The following is a 26,007-nucleotide window of genomic DNA, read 5'->3' on the forward strand; positions in this document are numbered from 1 at the left end:
AGCAGGTCTACATGGAACCTCCAAATAGACATTTCTAGAATGCTTCCAGTAAGATTGACAGGACTAATCCTGGGACCTCACCTTGGCAAACATTGGTGTAGAAGACGGGTTTGAAATAGAGTTGATTTCTCCTCACTTCAGGCCATCCTTTCTACTCTACGAAATTGCACGCAAAATGTAAGAACACTTATTCCAGTGGCACTTTATAAAAACATGTTTGATTAAAGTCTAATTACATCATTTTCTCCCTTCCTTTTCTCCCCCATCTTTCCTATGTCCCTTCTTTCCAGCCCCTCCCATGTTCTCCCATGTCTCTATCTAAAGATAATGACCTCTCATTATTATAATTATTATTGCGATAGATAGATAGATAGATAGATAGATAGATAGATAGATAGATAGATAGATGCACTAATTTTTAAACACAAACTGCTGGCTTGTTTTTGTTACTTGTGTTGTGAGCATGATTTCAGGACTGACCACTTTGTATTGCATAAACAGTTAGGGGCTCATCACTAGGAGAGGCCAATTCTCCCAGTGTCATTAGTTGTCTGTAGTTTTTTTGTCTAGAGGTGGGGTGCTATGAGATTTTCTCCTTCCTCATTACTATGTCTATTAATATAATTTTCTGGGTCTTGTTTAGGAAACCATTTTAACCCCAGAACTAATCAAGAATAAAACAAAAATACTACATAACAAGGGTTAAGAACATGAGTTAGCATTCAACAGTATTTCCTCCTCTTGCAAAGGAATGCATTTCAGTTGCCAGCACTCATGCTCTGTGGCTTACCTCAACCTCCCCTCCCCGGGATTTGAATCCTCTGGCCTCCATAAGCACTTGAATGCATAGGTCCCTTCTGGTACCATGAAATCTGGTCCTCAAGAGAAGGCACTCAAGTAGGTTCCAGATTACTCACTGCTTGGCTCTATGTCTGAAATGCAGGTGTCTTCAGCGATAGGGATTTGCCTTCAACCTTTTAGAGGCAATCACATAAGACAGCAACAGTCTGTAGTGTTCTGAAATTATTTTGGACAGTTGTTGGCTAATAAATGTATCCTCTAGTAATGTCAGTAGCTATACCCATAAAATCTCAGCAACATTACTACCTAAACATGAGCTAAACAAAGACAACAATGACATGCTAAAGTGGATGGAAGAAAGATCATGAGGCCTCAAACCTACACAAAGAAATATAGAGGCAACTAAGGAATGCTGAGAGTCAGAAAAATAGTCATACCAGGGGAAGAACACACCAATTGGTTACCAGATACCAATACCAGCTCTAAAAACATACAAGTAGCATACAGACTAAGCAGGTTATATTTAGGAATATATATTATATATGCAAGCATGTATGTAGCAACATTTAGTGAAAAAAGAGATCATAGATTTAAAAGAGAGCAAAGAGTGACAGTTGGGAGGATTTGGAGCAAGGAAAAGGAAGATAAAAATGATGTAATTATATCATAATCTCAAAAATAAAAAGAATTTTAAAAGATTCTTTCTGTATCTCAAGGTGAAAGCCTAATAAATATAGACTTGAAAGTTTTGAAAAGGCTGATAGAGAGGGAAAAATGGATTGCACAATACACTTAAAGTATGCTTTAAAACCAAGATTGAGCTCAGAGACTTATCCTAGCAACAAGAAGAATTGGTCCTTCTTTACATCTCTTTTTAAATCAGTGATTCTCAACCTCTTGGTCCCAACCGTTTCTGAGGGTCTCATGTCATACACCCCGCATACCAGATATTTACAGTACTATTCATAACAGTAGCAAAAATACATTTATAAAGTAGCAACAAAATAATTTTATTGTTGGGGTCATCACCACAGGAAGAACTGTGTTAAAAGGTAGCACTAGGGTGGATGAGAGCCACTCTTAGCCTAACAATGCCTTCTCCGGATGGGAAAGAATGCCAGTAGTTGTTAAAGGCTTCAAGGAGGTAGACTAAAAATGTTGCTATAGAAAGGCAGCTTAGTTGCCTTGCAAATATGAAGGCCTTGAGTTCAATTTCCAGAACACACATTGAAAAGAATCAGGTTTGGTGGCTGCACATGGCTGTAATCTCAGAGCTAACATGGCATAGACAGACAAATCCCTGGAAACTCCTTGCCCGGCAGCTGAACCTAGTCTAACTTTGTGTGTGTGTGTGTGTGTGTGAACTCCATTCAATAAAAGATGTATTTCTAAAGAAAAAAAAAGGTGTATCTGCAATACTTGAACAGATACACAGTGTCAAAACTATATGAAGAGAATGACGTAGAAAAGAAAGCTAAAGCCCACCACTACAAACACCTTGAATGATCACATCCTCAAGATAGAAGTTGATAAAAAAAATAGTAATACCTAATTTCAAACTTTTAACAAGTCCCTAGTCTCACCTTTTCATCACCCACACAGGAAAGCATAATATCAATGCCTACTGCTGAGAGCTATAAACAGATTATCACTGAGAAACAGTACTCAGGGAAGATAAAATTCAAGAGCAGAGACAAAAGAAATGAGACAAGAAATAAAGCAAGAAGATTATGAAGTTTCTAGTTTGTGCAGCTACAGAAACCATTAAATATAGCCTGGCTGTCATCCAGCATACCACATACTAAAGACCGGTTTTCTCTCTTCTTAACCTTTGTCCTTTTTTTTTTTAAACAAAAAAATTGAAATTGTACTAAGAAAGGCAATAAAAATTAAATACAAAAAGCCATCATTACAACCGTATTCAGATATGAAAAATGTTTCAATTATCAATTGCAAAATTTAACATAGTTATGATTATTGTTATAAGGGTACAGATTTCCCAAAAAAAGGGTACAGATTTCCCAAAAAAAGGGTAAAAAGAGACACAAGGACAGAGATAAGAATTCTAAGAAATAAAGAAGCAAAAAAAATAAAAGATAAATTAAAAAAAGAAAGAAGCATAAGGGAAATGTTAAAAGAAAATATAAAAATTGTTTGGAAGGTTATCAGTAGGATGAACATCATCAGGTAAGAATCATTGTGCTTGGAGAATGACAGCAGAGTCCTCTCAGTCTGAAATGAAAGCAAGGGAAAGCAGCAGCACAGAACAAGGAAAGGGCAGCGAACATACTACCAAGTAACAGAAGGGAAGAGACAGTGAGCACAAATTTTTCCAAACTAGTGAGATACAAATAATCTAGGGAGAAAGAGTTCCAAAAGCACAGAGAATAAATAAAACAAACAAAAAGCCAAATAAAAGCCCATAAACACCAAATAGAACTAAAAACAAAGAGACTGTCTTGAAAGAGGCCAAAGAATAAACATTCATGTTATCGAGCAGGGGAATAAGAAAATTGGTAAATGCTGAAAACAAAACAAAACCAAACAAAAACCTGACAAACCTACCAGCCTATAATTTTATCTACAACAAACTCCAAAGTCCATGGTCTAACATAGAGAAATAAAAACTTTCTGAAAAAGGTCTAAGGTGGTTGATAGCTAATAGATCTTCCTTAAAAGAAATATCAAAATGGTCTGTCTAAAATGAAGGTGACTTTATAAGCCATAAACCCAGGCATATAGAAAAGAAATTAAGATGAAACAACACATTTTCTGTCTTATTCTTAACTGATCATAAACAAAATTATTATTATAGCAATAGTAATAACATGGTATTGGTTACTATACTGTTCAGAAATTTGCAAAAGTGACCTCCAAGTTACAAATGACATAAGGAAAGAATTGGTGATGTTCTGTTGTATGGTATCTAGATTGGCAGAGTACATTAAGTTTAATTTTACTTGTAGGTAGATTAGAGCATTTTAAAATGAACGTATATTTAATTATCTTTATGTATATGTAAGTATACTTTATTTACTGCAACCATAAGGCAAACTGTTCAAGGGGCACAGTTGATAAGGTAAGAGAATAAAAACAAAATGATTCACGTGTTAACTAAACAAAAAAAAAAAAAAAAGGAAGGAAAAGATGCATAAGGCAAATAGGGTGAATAGAGAATAAAAACTGGCAGACCAGACCAGAAACTGGAAACAACCTAGATGTCCCTCAACTAAAGAATAGATAAAGAAAATGTGGTACACAACCAATAAGCATGGAGAGGACCTAAAACCCCTGCTCAGATATAGCCCATGGCAGCTCAGTATCCAAGTAGGTTCCTTAGTAAGGGGAAAAGGGAGTGTCTCTGGCATGGAACTCAGTGGCTGGTTCTTTAGGAAGACAATGGAGCCAGTCCTGATGAAACCTGATAGGGTTGGGTGAGATAGAAGGGGAGGAGGACCTCCCTTATCAGTGGACTAGGGGAGGAGCATTGGGAGAGAAGAGGGAGGAAGGGCAAGATTGGGAGAAGACAAGGGAGTGGGCTACAGCTGGGATACAAAGTGAATAAATTGTAATAAATAATGAATAAAATTAATTAAAAATAAAAAAAGGAAAATGTGGTACATCTACCCAATGGAATGCTGCTTGGCTATTAAAAATAATGACACTGTAAAGTTTGTCAGTAAATGGGTGGAACTAGAAAAGATCATCCTGAGTGAGGTAACCCAGACCCAGAAAGACATGTATGGCATGTACTCACTTATAAGTGGATATTAGCTACAAAGTAAAAGATAACGGAGCTACAATCCACAGGCCCAAAGAAGCTAAGTACCAAGGAGGGCCCAAGGAAGGTTGTGTGAATCTCATTGAGAAGGGGAAATAGAATAGACATTGTGGGTGGATGAGGGAGGCATGGCAGGCACAGGACAGGACTGGACAAACACTGGACCAGGAAGGGAAGGGGCAGGGGATGGAAAAAGGAAGGGTTAGATAGGGAGAGGACTTAGAAGAGAGTCCTGGGAGAGGCAACTAGAAATAGGGTGGGGGGCAGGGCATCTCTGAGATAAGCCAGAAACTAATGGCAGAGGTTGGATGACTGAATAACCAAAGATGCCCAAGGGTGTGTCATTTCCACATAGTTTACTTTAAATATAAAGGCTCACATAAGTTAACATTAAAAGATGGAGATGTGATGCAATGAGTATACTCTAAATAAAGGGAAGGAGAAGTATCCATATTAACTTTAGACAAAGTATACTTCCTACCAAAACTGTAACAGAGGTCATAAGGCCATAAACATGAGTTCTAATGTGGGTGTTCATGCCAATATTCTCCTACAATACTACATTAAATGTGATAGAATGGAGAAACAAACAAACAAACAAAACCAACTACTTCTCACTATTGCGTACTTCAACATACCTCTCCACAAGAAATATCAGAAACAAGAAAAGATGCAGAAGCCCTGCAAGGCACCATCACTCATCTGGAAGTGAGTGACATTTATGGAAGGCTCTATGAAACAAGAGCCAAACAGACACCCTTCCCAAGTTCACATGGATGACTTAGAAAGATAGATGTCATTCTGGATAAAAATAAAATGTGCTTCACAAATTTAAAAGGGTAAAAATGTCTTCAGAGGCTACGGAATGAAATAGGGACAGAACCATAGCTACACAATTTCACTAATTTAAAAAAATCAAAGTACAAGCAATGCTTGAGTCAAAAGGTTTGACCTAAGCATATAAGTATGCTTATATGCGACTATATCTATAAATGTAAAAATATTTTCAGCTAAATGAAAATGGAAATATATATATTACAATGTTTGTGAGATGTATCAAAAACAGTGCTTGGAGGAAAGTTTATGGCACCAACTGAAACTTTTCTAAACAAGAATTAAAAGAAGTAAATCTTCTTCTTCAGGTAACTAAGAAAAAGAATTAAGCCCAAGGTGAGAAGGAAGGCTCTACTCCAAAGATAAAGCAGAAATAGGTTATTGTGTTCGAAGTCTAAGCTAGGAAGGTATACAGATTTAAAAGAAATGAATCTGTCATAATTCCTACAGGATATGAATATATATATGAATATATATCCTGTAGGATATGAATATATACATGTGTACATACATACATATGCATATATGTACACACACACACACACACACACACACACACACATATATATATATATATATATATATATATATATATATATATATATATATAACCACTGCATAAAATTCAAACTGGAGCTTAGATATTGCAAGATAGGAGGATAAATATGTAAGACACAAAAGTCAATTGTTTTCCTACATGCTACCAGAAACAGGGTAACTCCATTGAGAGAGGAGCATACAGTGTAAAACAGAGACGTCAAGTGTTCTCCCATTTGCTAGAAGAAGCAGAATTTAAACTTTAAAAGTACTACTAACAGTAGCAACAAACTAAAAATACTTGTGAATATATACGCAAATATGTAAATACGTATCTTTACACAGAAAACAGTTATCAAAAACAGCATAGTCATGGTCAAAGAATAGATACCCATCTGTTAAAGAACAGAACGGAGAAATCAGAATTACATTTTTAAAAACTAGAGTAATTTTTCCTAAGATACTAGGTACCTGAGTAACACAACCTCTCTTTCCGAGAGCATCAGATGGAAACATGCAGATGACTTGTGAGTTTTAAATGGCAAGCTCTTCCTGTAGTATTATTCTTGCATTGCCTTGTTATACCATCTCATTTAACTCTCTCAAGGCATAGAAGTATAAAAAGACTATTTCAAATTTGTTTCTGATGTGAATTCCTGTGGTTCTAAGAACACACAGGTCCATGTTGGAATTGAAGTTTTTTTCTATGCCCACTCTTGCTCCCAAAATAATGAAACTGAGACCTATTACATTTATTGATAAGCTTTAAAGTACTACAGCTGGACTGATCTTTTCTAATGTGTCTGTGCTATCCTGGGTAGCTCTTAGCCATGTGCTCCGTGTGATATTTGGGATCTAGTCTCACCCACTCAGCTTCTGATCCATCTTTGCCTTCATAACGATTCTTACGATTCTTAGTTTTCATTGGCTGAGGTGGTTTTGTTTTTTCTTTTTTCATTTTCTTTTTTTTTCTTTTTTTCTTTTTTTTTGTGGAAGGTAAGGTCTTCCCTGAGCTTAGACTAGGAAAGGAAGTCCCACCTACTACCTCCTCTGCCCAGTCATAGGCTCTTTCGCTTCTTTATTAACCAATCAGAGTAATTTTTACACAACATTGATCAAGCGGGAAGAATCCTCAATAGCAATGATAATACCAGAATCTGTTAGCATTTAGCTTACTGGCTGTTCAGCAATTAACTATCAAATATACAGAGACACACTTTAAAACATTGTGAATGAAACTCACCTCTACAAGTCCACCTTATATAGTTAGTTGAAGTAGTACTATGTTATATACTCCATTTTCTTAAAACGTCATGATTATTGTAGCTTTTGGGAAGGTTTAAACAAATCAGCTGTTTCTCTGTATGTGTTTAGCATTCTACTTATGTTACACTAGATTAAGCAAGTTTTATTCCAGATCAGTAACAGGGTTAATGGCCAAATTGACAGAATCTAGAAGGGTCTCAGGGTGTGTGCCTGTGGTTGATTATTCTGATTATATTAATTGAGGTGGAACTCGCAGCCCATTGTGTCACCCAGAAACTGCCTTGCAATAGGGCCTCAAAGCATGTTGTACAACCCGCTTGTTTGTATAATTTAAATCAAAATATCACAGTTTTAATTGTGAAATGAAAGTATTGATTTGATTTAAATCAGGTAAATGGCAATAAGGAAATATGTTCAACCGTGTTCATAGCAGCTTTATTCGTAATAGCCAGAATCTGGAAACAACCTATGTGTCCCTCAACAGAAAGGCTCCACCCAACAGTGGATCAAAGAAGATGCTGAGACTCACACTTTGGGCAGAGTGCAAGGAGTCTTATGGAGGAAGAAAGGGGTGGGATTAGAGGGAAATGGAGGGGACAGGAGCGCCACAAGGAGACCAACAAAACTAAAAGAGCTGAGCCCTGGGGGTCCTACAGAGACTGATGCACCAACTGAGGACCATGCATGGGAGGATCTAGACCCCTGCTCAGATGTGGCTGATTGGCAACCCAGTCTCCATGTGGATCTCTCAGGGAGGGCATCATGGGCTGCCTCTATCATGAACTCAGTTGAATGCTCTCTGATCACTTGCCCCTGATGATGCGGCCTTGCCAGGCAAGGGAGGAAGAGGATCCAGGCAGCCCTGACAAGACGTAACAAGCTATGGGCAGATGGCAATGGTGGAGAACTCCCCCTTTCAGTGGACTAGGGGAAGACGATGAGGGAGGGAGAGAGGGAGGGAGGGACTGGGGAATTTGAGGGAGGGGCTTCATCAGGATATATAGTTGATAAATTGTGAAAAAAAATCATAAAAAAAATCAGGTAAATGAAAGATGCTGTCTTAGCGGCAGGGAATCCTGGACCTTACATGCAAAGCAGAAAAAAAAAAAAAAAAAAGAGTTTTAGCGTTCATTCATCTTTGACTTCCGTGATGTGATGTGATGGATTTGAACCATGAGCCTTTCTCATTGAAGTTGCTTTTATCAAAGTACCTTATCATGGCAACAGGAAAAAAAACTACAAAATCATCTTTTATATTTTAACCTGGCTTAAATCAAATCAAGACTTTTATTTTAGGGTTAAGACTATAATATTTTGTTTTAAATTATGTAAACAAATTGTTTGAAAAAATATGTTTTGAGGCCTCCTTCTATAACAGTTTCTGTACAAAAAGCTGCCAAGTAGATGAACAAAATATCAATCTTTACCCAGAGACTTGAACCGGGGTCCTCTGGAAGAGCAAACAATGCTCTTAAACACTGAACCATCTCTCTATCTCCCAAATAGTTTTTTTTTTTTTTTGTCTGTTATTAAAACTGAAATTCAACAATTTGGATTCAAACAATGAGATTCAGAAATCTGCCTTTCTCCACGCCTGCAAGGCTGCGGTTATGGACCTGCACGTCCAGGTTTTCACATGGGTTCTGGAGAACTGAATTCAGGCCCTCATGCTTATGTACGTGGTGGGAATTTTACCAACCAAACCATCTCCCTAGTTTCCCTGTTACCGATGTAGGACTTAATTTAATTTGGTTTGGCAATATATTTTGTCTATTTTTAATATCTTGTTCTCCACTCTTGAAGATGGTGTTACCTTGAAGGGTGGCGTTCCATGTGAGGGTGAATTGAATGTCTGCCTGTCTTTGGTCGTAGCAAGCATTCTGTAAACATCACTGGTTTACATCAGATCCTTTGCTTTTTTACTGTTTTATCTCTCAGTGATTGACAGGGACGCTGAAGTTTCCTCTCTCACAGTGGCTTCGTCTTTCAGTTTCTGCATTTCTACTGAGTTTTACTGATGTTTTAAATGCTCTTTTGTTAGGTATTACATACAAAAAAAAAAAAAAGGTGCTTGAAGAACTATCACTCTAGCATCAAAAATGACCGACAATAATCCTGACAACACTTTCTAAAATATATTTGCTGGACAATAATCTAATTGTCCAACTTTATTCTGATACTTTTAACATAGCTTATTTTTCTCGACTCTTTATTTTAACCTATGTGAATCCTTATTATTCTAGATGAGTTTCATGTGGGCTGCACACAATTGGCTCTTAATCTTCTCTCCTCTGTGACTGTCTCTGCCTTTGATTTTGTGTACTTAGACAATTCACACCTAAAGAGATTAATCAATAGAACTGGTTCAATATTTTCCATATTTGTATTTTGTACCACTAATATTGTTATTATTTTTGCTGGATCTCTCCCGTCTTCTCTTTCTCTTCCTTTCCTGATCTCTAGTACAAATTACTCATTTTCTGTGATTTCATTTTTACCTCCTTTTTGTTTTTAGCACATTATTATACCTTTATGATTTGCTTGTAATGGCCCTAGACTTTCTTGTTTATTTATAGTAAAATTTTAAATTGAACATTGACAGATATGGGGAAGGCATGCTGATAATAATGATGGAGCTTAAGGAGCTTTTACAGAGTGAGCTACATGTGTCATAGCAACCTTAGCTAAAAGGCACAACTTCCCTTTACCAGTCACACAACGGTGACTACTGTCCTGAGCTTACTCCAGTTTTGACACTGAAAAGGCATCCTAACAGCTTAGTCTTATTTGTTACATGTTCCAGCATGTAAATATGATAGTTTAAAATGTGGAGAGTTAAAAAATGTGCACGACTAAAAATGTGGATAGTTAAAAACGTGGATGTTTCCCTCAGCACAGAATATCAGTTTACTTTAACCAAGAGGTAGGTGGTAAGGCCAGGTTCATGACTGTTTCAGCTTCTAGGTCTTAGGCCATTTCACATTTCCCAGTTGCATTTCCAGAACTGTACCGTAGTCCCAAGTCTACTGACTATAAAATTGATAGTGAGCCATGGTGCGCAGGACTGCTACCAGGAAAAAGAATTATTCAGTGAAAAGCTTAATCTACAGCATGGGATGCATTCCTACGGGCTATTGTTCTGGAAGGCATCAGAGGCACCCAAACTAACACAGGTTATTGTCATTGCCCTTGGTTGGGTGCCACAACTAGATGAGAAGAGCCTGCTGTGGTTCACTTTGGACGTAGGACTTAAAAGAAATCAACCTAGAACTGACCAGGAAACTCTTATCTTGCTGACTAGATTACATAGTATTATAAAGCACTAAGGAGGCTGCTAGGAGAGGAAATACATCAATAGTCTTATGTAGCACTGGACTCTGGGCACGACAACAATCCAGACCTGTCTTGAAAAGTGTGCTCAGTGGTACAGTAGGGGGTTATAATTATAGGGATAACCATCTCTTTTCTGTTTGGCTATGAAGCCTGCTCCACAGGAAAGATTTCATGGCTGGTACTGTGACCTAATCAAAAGCCCATGAGTTGGGAGATAGTAGGTTCTAGTTGGGAACCTATTCCTTTCGTTTTGCTAAATGCTCATGTAGCCAAAGTACATTGTAAATATTTATGTTTATTTAGGCCCTACAGCTCTGTGCCGCTCTGAACTTCAGTCAAACAAGCTTCACTTTGAAGCGGGCTGTACTGAATGCAGAGACTCGTAACAGGTCAAAGGGCCAAAAAGAAATAAGTCTGAATACTGAGCTGCCTGTAGGTTGTTGATGTTTATTTATGCCCATCAACCAAGGCTCAGGGAGTTTTGAAAGAGCCAGCTGACAGGGAAGAGAGCTGTGAGATGTGGACCCCTGGGCGTGACAGGGCTGTTGGATGTTATATCATATATACATCGCAGCAGCCGTAGTTACTTGCACAAACCTGCACAGGGCCGAGCCTGTCAAGGTTCCCGCGTGGATCTGGAGGAGCCCTGAGGCCACACACCTAGTGGGTGAGGTATTGGCAATTAATTTCTGGGAAGGAAGGGGGTCGCTTTACTTTATGGATTGGCAGTTTGTAAGCTGCCCAAGCCCCAGCAGGTGGGCATACAACCATGTAGGTATGGAAAGTGCTAATTAGTATTGGGGTTATTAATAACAAATTTAAAAAATGAAAGGAAGAAACGAAGCAGGGTGGGACATGGGTTGGGAGCATTAGGAGATAGTGGAGGAAGTGCTGGTGGATGAATATGGTCGATAGACATTATAAAAATGTATGGATTTTTCAAAGAAGAAAACACATTATTTAAAAAGTTTGTATTGACACTGCTCACAGAATCATTTAGAAAATTTGTTCGTGTTGACGGCTGACTGCTTAGTTTTCAGGTGACTTTGTAATTTTTGGGTTCTTGTGTGTGTGTGCGTGTGCATGTGTTTGGAAGTGAGAGAGGAGAGGAGTTGAGAGAGAGAGAGAGTAAATGCATGTGTGTGTTTCCTGGCTCAAATCTTCAGACCCCTGATACACAATTAAAGCTATGCATCAAGTAGTCTTAAGTTATTTTCGAGCAGAAAGGCCTCTTATAGTCATCAGGCAGCCATAGCTGTAAAAGGAGAATTTCATATCGATTTTATTCTTAAAATATATGTCAATATTTTTCCTCTACCTTGACTGGCTTCAGCAAGAACAAGGACCGACATCGCTCTTACAGGTTTCTTAACCAACTGGATGGTATTTATAAATAGCGGTCTTTCTGTTCTTTAGAAAACGATGGCCACATGAACATTTTAAAACATCTTAGAAGAATAAGGCATGAAATTATTTCAGTTTACTTGAGGGTGAATTTAACATCCTGATGAAGTGACATCCTTGGAATTACTTTTTAAAGATGCATTTATTTATTTTTTTTATGTGTAAGAGTGTTTGCTTAAATGTATATTTATGCTCCATGCCCCACCTCCTCTCACCCCTCCCCCTGTGTGTGTGTGTGTGTGTACTGAGAACTGAATTCAGATCTTTGCAAAAGCAGTAAGTACTCTTAAACGCTGAGTCATTGCTCCACCATTCCCACCCTCCATTCAAGGAATTCTGGAGTTTTCAAGGATCATCACTAATATAAAAATTGTGTGTATTTGTTTTTCTCAAAGAACACATTCACATGTGAATATTCTCTAAAATAAAACTCTCTTCATAACTCATGCTCCACTGCAGACACGAACATGCTCTCCTATCTTTCCATTCTATTTGGGGAGTCATTTCAATGGCCACACTGAGTTAAAAATTAATTGAAACTACTTTCACATTTCTGCTTAGTTCATAGCTTTGTTGTTCTGATTGGGCTTGTGATTCCATTATCCTTCATGACATGATTTGTGTATGCTGTGCAGGTATGAAAGTTGGCCCTGATGATCAGTTTAATGTACAATTAATATTTCCTTTAGTTTGAAGAGACTGAGGCATTTCTGTGATGGTTCTGTTTTACTAGGCAGCAGAATGAGGAAGTGAATGGTTTAAACAGAATTACCTAAAAAAATTAGTTTTTCAGAGAAGAATTTGTTTATTTTAAAAAGAATTTGTCATTTTAAAAATTAAATGTAGACAATGAGAGCTTAAATTTTTGGAGTTTACATGTTTACTTTGTCATTTTTTTGTTTGCTTTTTTGCTTTTTAAAATGAAAGTTCATTAAAAGCTTTACCAAGGACTGGAAGATAGAGGATTAGAGGAAGGAAAATATAAGATGCCTTGTTCTCTCTTGCTCTTTGGTCTCACAGGCATGGTCCCAGGAGGATAACAGCGTGATTCCCATAGGTCTCTTCATGCCTATGTTAGCTTTGTTGCTGATCTTTTAGAGATTTCAGATGTCTGATTTCAAATGTCTTCCTTGTAAAAACTATTTCTAGAGTCTATGGTTTTAGCCAAGAAATACCTGTGTCATTCTTGTCACTTTTTATTCTGCAAGTTTTAGGACAAGTGTCCTAAGATGATTAATCACACATTATATATATATTAAAAAAAACACAAAAACACATAAGGGCCACGGGGATGGCAGTAAGGTATGACATGGTTCAGTCAGGGACAATCAGAATTGGAAAGGAAAACATGGGCAAATGCAATGGGAGATGAGCAGATTCTGAACCCAAAGAATTTTTTTGTCCATTACAGCCTATTCTTAGAATAATCTAAAAATTATGTAATAATACTGTCCACTGAGCTGAAGATGAATATATGGATTGATGTTTACATATATATATATATATATATGTAAACATATATGTTAATACACACACACTTACACACATAAACATGCATATATATATATATATATATATATATATATATATATATATATATATACAATGTTAAGCCATATGGCTAGTGTAAAACAAAGCAATATTTGGGGCCAGAATAAAATGGTTTTTTTCCTGTTACAGGAACATGAAAACCAGACTGTTGACTTTGAGCTTTTTCATAGTTATAGCAGCAAGATAAAATGTCAGGAGGGTAAACGTTGAATCAATCCACATTTTGCTGCAAAAACTGAACTCATAGAGATATGTGGAAGGTAAAAAATCAGAGACAGATTTCGCAGATCAACTAGATGATCAAATCTAGGTGTTATTTTTTTTTCTGGTTGTGTACCTGAATAGTCAAATAGGAGTCAAATTCTCACCAATGCATAACTTTTAATTACTGTCTCACTAAACATACGTTTCAAAAGCTTAGAGGCCCAATAGTAAATATAAAACCTTTTTTCTTCTCTTTTTGAGAGTGGATAGAATACAGATACTGATAACATGGCCTATAGTTTACAGCATGTTGTTCTAAGATTTATTAATGACAGTCTTAAATATCAGGATATTATTTATGAGAGTACTCTGTAACCCAGACTAGTTTTAAACACATGGCAACCCTCCTCATGGCTAGGACAACAGGTATGAGTCCCCGTGTCTGGCTTAGCATTTTTTTCTCTCTGAAAGAGAGCTGTTACATATCAAAGAAGAGATCTTTGCACAATTTCTTGAGAGAACAGTCAACAGAGAAGAAATTAGGTATTGAAATCAGAATTATTAACTATCTTATTTATCACTATAACACATCTGACTTCTGTTTTAACAGGGTTTGACTTTGAAAGCTAATAAACTATGAGATGATCAGCCATCAGCTGAGTTGGAAGGTCTCCCTTCCTCATGTCCCTTTTGGGGAAAGATTATTAATAGACTCTTGAACACCTGAATGGGCAACAATGCTCAGAACCTCTGTGTTTCAAAGCAGCAATTTTACCCATCATGATTTCTAGTCTAGTTGAAGAACTCAGATTCTCTTGGGAACACAGCTCAGCACTCTTTTTACCCAACCCCTTCTATGTCAGCTTTGCCCACAGTCTTTAAGATTCCAGTTTTAGCCTGTCTGCAGGTCCTAATCTAATCTGGAAGAAGCCTAAGGCAAAGCAACTAAATCTTTCCTTTTAGTGTTTTAAATGTTCTTAAGACCATGTAATTTTTGGAACTCATTAACAGTCTAGATCTAGTGTAAGATCCATCCAAATCATCTCAGTTTTTCTCAGCCATTTCCCACTACCAGTATTCTACCCATAGAAGCCAATTTCTACTACTCGGTGAATGGCTGTTTATTTCAGTCATGGTGAATTGGTATATCCCAAATCAATATCACACGATGGAGGTTTTCTCTTTTGTAAGGAGAATGTGGGTAGAGGTGATGTCATTCATTTCTATGCCTTTAAATTCCCCATATTTATATCTCTAGCCAGACTTTTCACTGTAGTTCAAGCTTCTAAATTCAAATGCCTACATGAAGAACTCTCCTGGTATTTCAAATTTAACTCTTCTGAAATTAAATTCTTTCTTCCTGCCTCTCCACCCAAACCTGCTTCTGCTCCTCCTTCAGCCTCCAACTCCCAATCTGTTCCTACTTCAAACTCTCCTCTGTAAGCCAATGCCTTCATTAGTCTCACTACTCAAGCCTGGAACCAGACAGCTTTCTACAACTCAACCCCTTTCTGTGTCTGCACATAAAACCAAGTGTATTAGTTTACCTGCTTTGTCATATCAAAATACCATACGTTAGGAATCTTCTAGACAATAGATTTGTTTTTCTTGCAGTTCTGGAGGTTAAGGTCAAGACCAGGATGCTGGCAGATTTGGTATCTAACTTATGTTCAATCTTCACATGAAAGATGTCTTAGGACACAAAGTTCCATCCCTGTGCTTCTTATTTTTGTCAACTAGACACAAACTAGAGTCACTTAGCAAAAGTGGAGCTTAAGTAAATAATTCTTTCCATCAGATTGGCCTGTGGGTGCATCTGTGGAAGATTTTCTTAACTAATGGTGGATAATAGAGGGCCCAGCCCACTTTAGAGAGTGCCACCTTTGGGCAGTGATCCTGGATTGTAGAAGAAAAAAAATTTTAGCAAGCAAGTAAGCAGGTTTCCATTGTAGTTTCTTCTCTGAGCTCCTGCCTTGAATTTCTGCCTTCACTTTCTTCAATAATGGACTGTTTGGGGTACATGTAAGCCTAATAAAACTTTTCTTTCCCAAGATGTTTTTTGTCAGGGTTTTTGTCACAAAAAAGGGAACTAGGAGAGTTTCCATCACTGAATTTCCTCCCAAAGGCAGTACCTTCAGATGTTATCACCTTGAACATAAAAGATCTTTGCATATGATTTGTTGGGAGGGCACAAACATTCTTTATGTTGCTACAATAAGACTTGTTCTACACCTATAATATCATTAGTCATTATTCCCCTCCCTCTATCTTCCAGTTATCATGATAACCCATCATCATGATATTTTCTGTAATCTTCTTCAACATCTAGAAGTTTCCTATCTGGCCCTCCTGTTTTCATGCACATGCCCTTTCAATCCTTTCTGCTTGAAGGAACCAGTGAGATTCACAAAACTCCACGTCATGTGATTGCCATGCTTTAAACATCTCTTTGGTTTCCCTTTGGACCAATTATAAAAATGCAACTCTCAATTTTGACAAGTACTGCCCTGCAAGAGCTGGCTGCCATAGATGACTTCAATATCATATTGTGCTTTGCTCTTTCCCGGTCAATGAATGCCTAAGCCAAGGGCCTTTGGAACATGTTAGTAACTTATTTTCCTATCTGTGAGCTTTGTGATCCTTCTTCCAGTTCTTTCTTGTAGCCAGTTGCTATGTATCGTATCTCTCAGTGAGTTGCAACCCACTCAGAAGATACTCAACTACGCTTTCCAAGTTCTCCTGTTCATCATTGCTGTCTGCTGTATCCCCATTGTTTCCCTCCCTAGTACTAACCTCAAGGCCCAATTATTTCCTAGTTTACTCTCTGTTATCCTTAGAGGAATTCAAGTTCTATGAGATGAAGAGCATGCATGCTTATCCGTCTTATTGTTTGTTTGTTTTTTTTAACCCCAAAGCAACTGAATTGGTGCTCATGATAATTTGTTGAACACAAGTGTAACTCAAATGCATTCAACAAAGCTTTTTTTATTCTTTGAGCTCTTATCCTATTTGTTGTCCTTACTATTATTTGCTGATGAGCCTGGTGTTTAATGATTATTTGTGGTTAATATATTAAGTACAAGATTTTCTATGATGTATAAATTGACCACAGGACTGAAAGAAGTTTAACTTCCATGACAAAGCCATTGATTTGGACATATTACAGCTAAAATTTTGGACATTATAAATTTAAAAATATTTTCCATACAACCATCTCTGTCTTTATTATGTACTTTTTCCCTCTGCCTATTACCACCTTAGTTAGGCTCAGCCTGATGGTTGGGTTTGGGTTACCATATGAAGTGTAAAATCAATATTTGGTGAGGCAAGGTATATACAGGAGCAATTCTGAAGGGCATCCCTTGTTAAATTCAAAAAGCTGATTCAAATGAATCAATAGGTGAAGAAGAGGCTTATTATGACTCCCACAGTAGCACTAAGAAGGCAAAGCCCTGGAGAACTTAAAAGGTGGAAGATAAGTCCAGAGTGACTAGATGAGAAAGAGTTTACATTTGATAGAGATTTAACCTGAGGTGGGTAACATTGCCCAAAGGATTGTTGCCTTAGTTTCACAGCCAATAATGTACACAAATCCAGAGCAGGTCATAGCCCTGGTTCTATTGCCAACAATAGAGCCTGGGCTTTTGGAAGATTGCACCTTAAATTGATTTGTTCCCATTTGAACAGTCTTTCCATACTTATTTGTTTCTTCTTTCCCTGAAGAAGTATAGATTGTGTACAGCCTATTTTATTACAGCGAGTCTAGTTAATGCAAATGAGGGTCGATGTCATGTTTGTGCCAGTTACTTATATTGTAACGCTCTGATGGTCATACACTAGGTGTCAGAGAGTCTTACAAACACAATGGTGTATGTGTGCATGCTACATCCTTGACATCTACTAGAGGAGGAACAAATTCATTCAAACCTCTCAGCAAAAGTCATTAGAAATAGATTGGGACAGCATATGAATGCTTCTTTCTTCCACTCCTCCCTGTCCCTCTCCTCTTCCTCTCTCTTCCTTCTCCCTCTCCTCCTTGTCCCCTCTCCTTCTATCCTTCTTCTGTCAGGGACCCAGTATATAGCTCTGATTGTCTGGAACTCACACTATACCCCAGGCTGACCTCATGCTAACACCAATCTTCATTTCTATGCTTCATTTCTCTGGGATGACAGGCCTGAGCACCAATCCCAGCTTTAGTACCCATTTCTTAGGCACTCGTCATGGGATTTATTCATCAGGTCAGAATTGTTTTAGATAACAAGAGAAAATGGACTTTCAAGGTTCATACAATCAAAATCTTCCTCAAACACAGAGAACACATGTAAACGTGTACGCGCAACACCAGGTACAGTGGCCTTTTTATGCTTCAAAAATATTTTCAAATTCTAGGTTGCTGTCACCCTCTGCTGGGTCAAATGCCACATAAATTTCGTTGTTGCTCTACAAAGTAAAGTGATTAGGAAAGATGGCAAATATCAGAGCACTCTATAAGTCATATATTTTCTTCATAATTTTGAAGTAGGAATGTAACACATGTACTGTATATCAAAGTAAGGTTCTGTCTTAGGATAAAGGGACGTTAGAGCCATTATCAAGATAGTCTTAGCAAAAATTACATTTGAAAGATGTTTCCTGGTCCTGAAAGTAGATAAAGGAGGGTTTTTGTTTGTTTGTTTGTTTGTTTTAGAAGAAAGCTCTATTAAAAAGGAAAATATAATTATGGACCAGCATATCTATAGCAAAATCAACTCCGTAGAGGTAGCTTACTCTTGAGTAAATGAGTACCCTAGGACCAGAAACTTTTAGGAAACAGATTCTATAGAGCAAAACTTTAATCTCTACGCTTAGAATCATGCCCTATCTTGGATGCCAGAAACAAAACTTTCGGGGTTGTTTTGGAACACACCACACCTAGATGGATAATTCAAAATATTCCTCCATGTGTTCATGTTCTATCAGTGTACTTAAGGTGCCCGGGTGTTTTAAAACAGTGCGAGAGATCTAAGGACAAACGGTAAAATCGGTCAATTGAAAGTGATATCCCCTTCCTCAGAGGGGGTACATTTATTTGTGACTACTGCTTGAAGGCAGTGTCTCTGAGTTCTACTGAACCCCTGTTTATCGGGCAAAAATTCAAGGACTCAGGACAACCCATTTGCTGTTGTGCCATCCTTTGATGAAAAGGGGGAGAAATAAAAGGAATAAAAGCAGTAAGGGTGGCCTCAAGAGAAGCAGAGCTGTTGCAGGAACCTTGCAAGTTAATGAGAATTCACCCGGGACTCAAGAGCGATGGAGAGGGAGAGAAAGGAGACAGAGGGGCGGGGGCAAACCTCTTCCTCTGCAGCTGGCCCTGTCCCTCATTTGTTGCTCCAATAAGCAGTAATTAGGTCCTGAGCTAATGGTGTCAGCTGATCTGCTGTTTTTAGGCTAGACCCAGAGGAAATCTCCATGGAAACCCTGCTGGACTCGTCCCCCCACCTGGATGCCTCCAGCTCCTTTCCGCCACCTGCCTGCCGCCCGGCCCGCTGCTACCTCCTCCTGCCTCTAACCTGCAGCCTGCAGCATGCGCACTGCCCCCGGGATCCCTAAATGGGACAATTCTGCCCGTGACGTCAGCGCCCAGCCGTCTCCACAGAAACTTTTGTCCCATTGGCCAATCAGAGAGCTTGGAAGGGGCCTCGGGGTGGGGGGTGGGAGGAGAGGGGAGTGGGAGGGGTGGGGGTGAGGGGAGAGGCGAGAGGTTTAGTATGTGGAGCTGCTCGCGCAGCGCCCTGGCTGTCAGTCCCGGCCGGGGCCGCCGCCAGACCTTCGGGGAGACGCGCACCCCCGCGCCCCGCGCCCCCTCGCTCGGCCACACGCACGCACACGCTCAGCCCGGCCTCTCGGGAGTCCCTGAGCAGCCCCGAGAGCGCCAGGACCGGCGGCAGGAGGAGGGCCGAGCCTGGCTGACACCAGGGCTCTCGCCAGGGTGGTGGTGGTAGGGGGAGAGCGCAGCGAGCCGCCGGGGTGGGCTCGGACCCCTCGGGCAGGCGAGCGGGGCGGACCGGCTGAGCCCACCTCCGCGACCCTCGGCGGGGAGTGCGATCGAGAGGAGCGGCTGCAGCCGGCAGGACTGGGACTCCCCGGCTTCCAGCGCCGTGGTGACACCGGCTGGAAATCCTGACGGAGGGATCGCTGACTTCCTTCGCTTAGGAGAATCGGCAGGAGCAACTCCGATCTGGCTCGCCCGAGCACTGGAGTGGGGTCCATGACGTGGCGGGGGAGAAAAGAGATAATAATCGAAACCTCCCGCGTGAACTGCAAACTATAACCCGGGGGAGGGGGGGAGAGGACTGCTTCCTGCGTTTTATTTTCACACACACACACACACACACACACACACACACACACACACACACACGGTTCAAGTGTCTGTCTGTGCGGTAAACTTCTCTCCGTGTCTTGCACCCACGTGAGCAGGACCCGGAGGGTCCTATCCTGGACACACCATCCATCCTGAAGAGCCCCAGCCAGCGGCCTGTCTTCTTGCTCCCACGTTCCCTGGACTGGGTCTCTGTTTGGGGTACTCCATCTCTCCTGTAGAGCTATAGTCAGGTGTCTACGCATACTGGGGAGAATTCCTGAAACCAAACTCTTAAACAACCTACCCGCGGGGCCGGAAATTTTGCTCAATACCTCCGAAGAAATGGCATTTTGAGTCGTTTTTGGGGATACCTTGGTTTTCTTGAAAATTCAAAAAAAAAAAAAAAAAAAAAAAAAAAAAAAAAAAAAAAAAAAAAAACAACCCCAAAAAAACCGGGATCTGATAGGCTTGCCAACATGACAGGTAAGAACTTTCTCTCTCTCTAATTCTGTCACGGAGAAGGCCGAGGCTGGGCAGGACGTAAGGAGAGAGGGTCCAGGGACCCGTGTGCCCTTCGAGGCTCTCCAGTCGAGGGCTGTTTTCGCTACAGCCGAAGCCCTGGCTCCTGGACCATCAGCCTGGGAGGCTTCCGGGGCGCGCGCCAGAGGACTGCCTTGCGCCCCACCTGCCCTGCCCTGGACACAGCCCTGGGGCGAGGCATCGAGGGGCCGTCTCGAGTCAATATTGGGATTTTTCATAAACCGAGGAATGGGATTTTAATTATTCAGACACCCAGCTCCTCTGGGTCAGCCGCTGTTGGGATGGTTCTGGTCACACGGCGTTAAAGGGACCAGCCGCCTCTTGCGAACACCGGGAAAGCGTCCTGGACATCCTTTGCAGTTGAACGAAACGAAGCTGACTTGGTAGCGCGGGGCATCGATCGCCGGTGCCCATCCGGACCCTCCTCCTCCTCTTTCCCCGGGCGTCCCCCCCCCCCCCCCCCCTCACCGGAGGCAGGCTCCCGCGGCTTAGCCCGGGACCTCGTGTCCTGGCACCGTGGTCTGGGCTACATATTTCATGAGGCCGGGGTGAACAGGTGCGAAGTGCGCTGGGAGCATCCGGCCCACCACGGCAGCGCGGGGGGAACCATGGAGAGCGAACGTGACATGTACCGCCAGTTCCAGGACTGGTGCCTCAGGACTTACGGGGACTCGGGCAAGACCAAGACGGTGACCCGTAAGAAATACGAGCGGATCGTCCAGCTCCTCAACGGCTCCGAGGCGAGCTCCACCGACAACGCCAAATTTAAATTCTGGGTCAAGTCGAAGGGTTTCCAGCTGGGCCAGCCGGATGAGGTCCGCGGGGTAGGCGGCGGCGCCAAGCAAGTGCTCTTCGTGCGGGTCAAGACCACGGTGAGCCGCCTTCTCTGTTATTTGTCTCCTGGAGCAGCCCGGAAGGGAGGGCGGAGAGAGGGGGAGGTAGGGGGATGCTGGAGCCACTGTTAGCTCCTACCCCCCCAGCCCACTCCCCAACTCGTCCCCAGACGCAGTGGCCGGGCGTGATTTCCCTTCTAGAAAGTCTTTGTGGTCCCTTATTTTAAACCGACAGCGAACCCGCAGAGCCGGCGGCCCTCCCTGCCTCCGGGCTGAGCTGCGCCGCGCTGCGGGACAGTGGCTGGGAGCTCGTCTTGCCCGCTTCGGGGGTGCCTGGTTGTTAACCCAGCCAGGCCATTGTCCCAGGTCCTTCGCTGGGAGCCTGACGCGTGTCCTACCCCCGCCAGGGCACATGAAGGCCGGGGCTAGAAGCCCAGCCGCACGCTCGGAGAACCAGACGAGGCTGATGGATAGGCTACTGTGTCTCCTCATTGGCACAAAGCTCGAAGGTGGCGGCGGTTGAGGTGGATGTGGGGACACTATTGAGTTTTGTTGTGAGACTGCCAGCGGGGAGACACAGGACGAGTCCGCACGCCTTTTCCCCCCCCGCCCCCTCCGAGATCCTAGCAGCGCCTGTTTGGTTGGCAGATAAGGTCCTGGACATTCCTCCTCCCCGCCCCCATCCTCTTCCTCACTCGTACCAGGGAAGCTTCCTCAGCTAGGCGATGCACAACAAAGAGACGGTTTGGGGCACGCGATCTAATGGTGCATTTGTTCCTCCTCCTGGGTTGGTTCTAGTCTCCTACCCACAAAGCTGTAGTGAGCAAGGAGCTGGCTGTGAGGGACCGGTGCACCTCATTCTAAAACGCAGATGCCTGAGGGGCTGAGAGGCTGCGATGGGAAGCTTCATCCGCTTCCTTTGCAAGAAGATGGGAACAGGGGGATCCAAGTAGTATCTCGGGTCAGGTGTATAACACCTCGCTGCCTTAGGAGGGGTGCTCGCGTAGAGTGGGGGTGGGGGAGCTCTCTGGCACCCTTTGTATTTTTGTCTCGCTTTGGGATTTGTTGAGCTTGGCTCCTTCCCCCCAGCCCCCCCTCCCTTTTTCCACTGGCGGCTGGTTCCCCGTGCACAGCTCCCCGAGGATGTTAGAACGAAGGCTTCTGAAGGAGAAGGCTATGCTTTCTCTAAGGTGCTTGATTTTGGAGATGTACGCATGAAAGGCTCTTCCAAGCTCCATCTGGAGGACTCTGGCAGGTTTGGAAAGCAGACCTTTTTTTGGTTCCCCACGATTAACTGGGAATGGTTGCTTGAAGGATGGATGTTTCTTTAGGAATTTATGTGGAAGATGTGAAAACAAAGGTGAACTGGACACAGAAAAAGTTTTTTTTTTCTTTTTCTTGACGTGCAGCTGTTGAACAGTGTGCAGGAGGTGGTTAGATATAAATGATGAATTTGCTTTCTCCTGCAGCCCAGAGAGCTGCTCAAGACAATGGTGAGGTGGTAGCTTGCCTTGCTGGATTAAGATGTCAGAGGAAGGCTTATTTACATCTGCATGAGCCAGAAGTGAGTTGTATAGAAGCAACTGCTTTGTTTCATTTGGATAGAGACTATTATTAAGAACTGGACTGGAAAATAATTTATTGTTAAGCAAAGAGAATTAGAATTGTAGCTGAGTGAGTAAAATGTTATATTTATTTAAAGTACTTTTTAACTCTGCTCATATGTAAATATTATGTACGTTACATTATATATCATTGCTAACCAGAAAGTTTCTCAGCTTTTCATTCTCTTGGGGTTAAATTTAGATGCTCTGTTTGGGTCCAGTAGTTTGTACTTGTATAGATTTGATTACAAACATTATGTGTGCTAAAATATTTATCTCTTTGAAGACTAATTAAAATTACTGATAACATAAACTCTATAAAGGTTATAGAGGCACCAAGACAATCGTGGGTGTGAGTTATTCAAACCAGCATTCAACATGCTGTGACACCCATATTTTCATGTCAAAAAAAAAATAAACGTGGGGTTGCTAGAGAATTACTACTAAGCCATCTAATAGGAAGTGACAGCTGCGGGAGGAATAATAATGTGGCACGTGTTTCTCTTTTCAGTAAAGAGTCCATATATTAATGGGAGACAATGTGATCTGAGGTGATATTGTTAAATGATTTCCGTGTAGTATTTAAAGCACTCTGTATTCATCCCATTCAAGCCTATTTTGAAATGTTGAATAGGATTTTAATTCATGAGCTCTTCTACTGTTCTTTATGAATTTTTTTTTGTGCTTCTAACACAGAATTATAGGCTCCACCTTCTCTAAGAGACAACCAATCACAGTTTCAATTGGTTAAAAATAAATAAAATATCCCGTTTATCATCTTCCCTAATGTATGAATGCATTTTCCTTTTAAAACCAGGTTCATTTGTCTTCATCATGACATGAATACAAACACTAAAAAGACAGAAATATGTTTTCTTCTCGTTGGAAGCATGAATTACATACACTGGGTGAAATGAGGAACTGCCTTTGAATGGTATTTTCAAGTAGATGAAGAGTTATTCTGAGCTCCTTGGAGTCCGAGGGATACTGGCTAGCTTTTCTGTCAGTGAGATATGCTTGGCTCCTGATGTTGCATTAATCCACTGCTGCTGATAATTAGACATCATTACTACAGCAAAAAGGGAAAGAGAAAGAGGAGAGGACAGGCCTGAGCTAATTAACTACTTTCATTAAATGAAAGAGAGACAGAAAGCAACTGGGAGGGTATACAAGAGTAGAATAGACACACTACACAGGCTTAATTGCAGCGAGACTGTCTGTCAGTCTCCTAGTTAGAGGAGCTGGTTCTTTCTACCTCTTATTTTTTTTTCCAAAGAACAGATGCAGCTTTGCTGATATTCTTGCCCTGAACCCTGAACTTTAAAACTGAGCATAAAAAAAAAAAAACTGATTTAAAATAAAAACAACTGGAAGGGAGAAATATGCCCGTTCATCTTTGTCCTGGCCAGGTCTGAAGCGGAGGGAACTTTCTGTCACTGATGTTTAGATAACTCAGTGGCCTAAATGACACTGTTTGGTCACCAAGCAACTCAGCCATTTTAGGTCTGGATCAGACCTGGATGAGTACTCATATGCAGCTGGGTTAGCATCCCATCTGTTTCTACTTTGATTCCATGCAAGCACTCTTCGTACATTGTTTTTTATTTTTTTTAATTTTTATTAAAAGTATAAGAAATTCTGAAGAGTGAAAGGATGGAAACCTTAAAGCTCTGGAAAAAGACTAAGCAAATCTGACAGTGATTGTAACAAACTCAGTCAGAGATGATTTTAAATAAATAGGAGTGTAGTTCTCTTTATTGCTTTGATAGTTCATTATAAGCTTTTGATCCTGAATGATATTTTGTTTTCTGACCTCAACTAACTGAAACATAGTTACAGTCTGAACTACCACAATACATCCTACCACTTGATAGTATGAATAAGAAGTTAAAAAATAATAAGAAATCTTATTTAATCTTTCTGCATTATGACCAATGCATCATCTTGTATTTTTAAAAACCTCATTACATTGTATGGAACATTTAGTGAGAAATTTGGTAATCCCATGTTTGCTATCCTTCTTTTAGTTTTAAAGTAGTGAATGCTGAGGCTGAACAATCAAGGCATAGAATATTTTGACCTCTATTTGTAAGGGAAGATACAAAGGTGTAAATTTTGCTTCCTTGTATACTGTCATCTGTATTTACTTTGCTGTGGGCCATAAAATGCATTTTTATTCCACAAGGGAATATGCAGTATCTTTAGTGATGTGATTTAAAAATAATTATTTATTCAGCCCTGCAATCTGTAGCCTCAGAGTTCAAACTGTTCTCACTGTGCATACTACTAATTGATGACTGTAAAGTGATTACAATGAATATTCATGGACAAAATCATAAACAGCATTTTGTTAGTTCTCTGACTATGGTCTGGCTCATACATCCTTTATTTTAATCAAATGAGAGAAATAATAACTGATGAAGAATCTGCACCTGTTTCTTCCTCTTCTAACATGATGCTTTGGGAAACATCTAATCTATTAGACCTTGATCTGAAATTTGCTACAGACATCAGAGAGGAGGAACTGTGCCCTCAATCCATCATCCTCTGAGCTTATAAAAGAGGCATAAGCCATCATTGTGCTCATGTTTTTGCTAATCTATTCTCATATTGAACTGGTTGCCATTGACAGCCAACACACAGCATATAGGATGTAAAACATCTGTTTGGAGGGTTGAATAGGGCCCAGAAATAATGCCAGAAGTGTTGCTTATGAGGTGTCTTTAGTAGTTCCTTGTGGCATTGTCGTGAGGAACAAACCTTCTATGATATACCGTGCCTGTGTGAGCTCTTAGAGACACTCAGACCTGCGGTGAGGGCGCTGGAATGTGTATCAAGTGACAGGATACTTAGGAATAAACACCCATGAATATATGGGCTAAGATGAGGACCCTCAGAACATAACTCTTGACTTTTCCACATGTTCTTCGTTCTCTTAATAGTAAATACAGTGAAGAGGAGGGTGGCCAATAC

General features: G+C 40.7%; 1 protein-coding gene across 5 annotated transcripts in view; it reads left to right on the forward strand.

The window, feature by feature from the left end:
* The first annotated feature begins 20,482 nt into the window (after window positions 1–20,482).
* Window positions 20,483–26,007, forward strand: part of Nol4 (nucleolar protein 4) — a 352,979-nt gene continuing 347,454 nt past the window's right edge. For 4 of the 5 annotated variants that reach the window (XM_055625544.1, XM_055625538.1, XM_055625539.1 and 1 more), the window contains exon 1: window positions 20,483–21,469. In XM_055625544.1, the coding sequence (XP_055481519.1) occupies window positions 21,206–21,469 (264 nt within the window). In that variant the 5' untranslated portion in view covers window positions 20,483–21,205. Of the gene's footprint in view, window positions 21,470–22,638; window positions 22,686–26,007 lie in introns of those variants that run through there. The other variant, XM_055625541.1, reaches the window with a different exon arrangement.

The sequence above is a fragment of the Psammomys obesus genome, unplaced genomic scaffold (assembly GCF_907164565.1).
Source record: "Psammomys obesus unplaced genomic scaffold, mPsaObe1.curated_primary_1811, whole genome shotgun sequence".
Classification (NCBI taxonomy): Eukaryota; Metazoa; Chordata; class Mammalia; order Rodentia; family Muridae; genus Psammomys; species Psammomys obesus.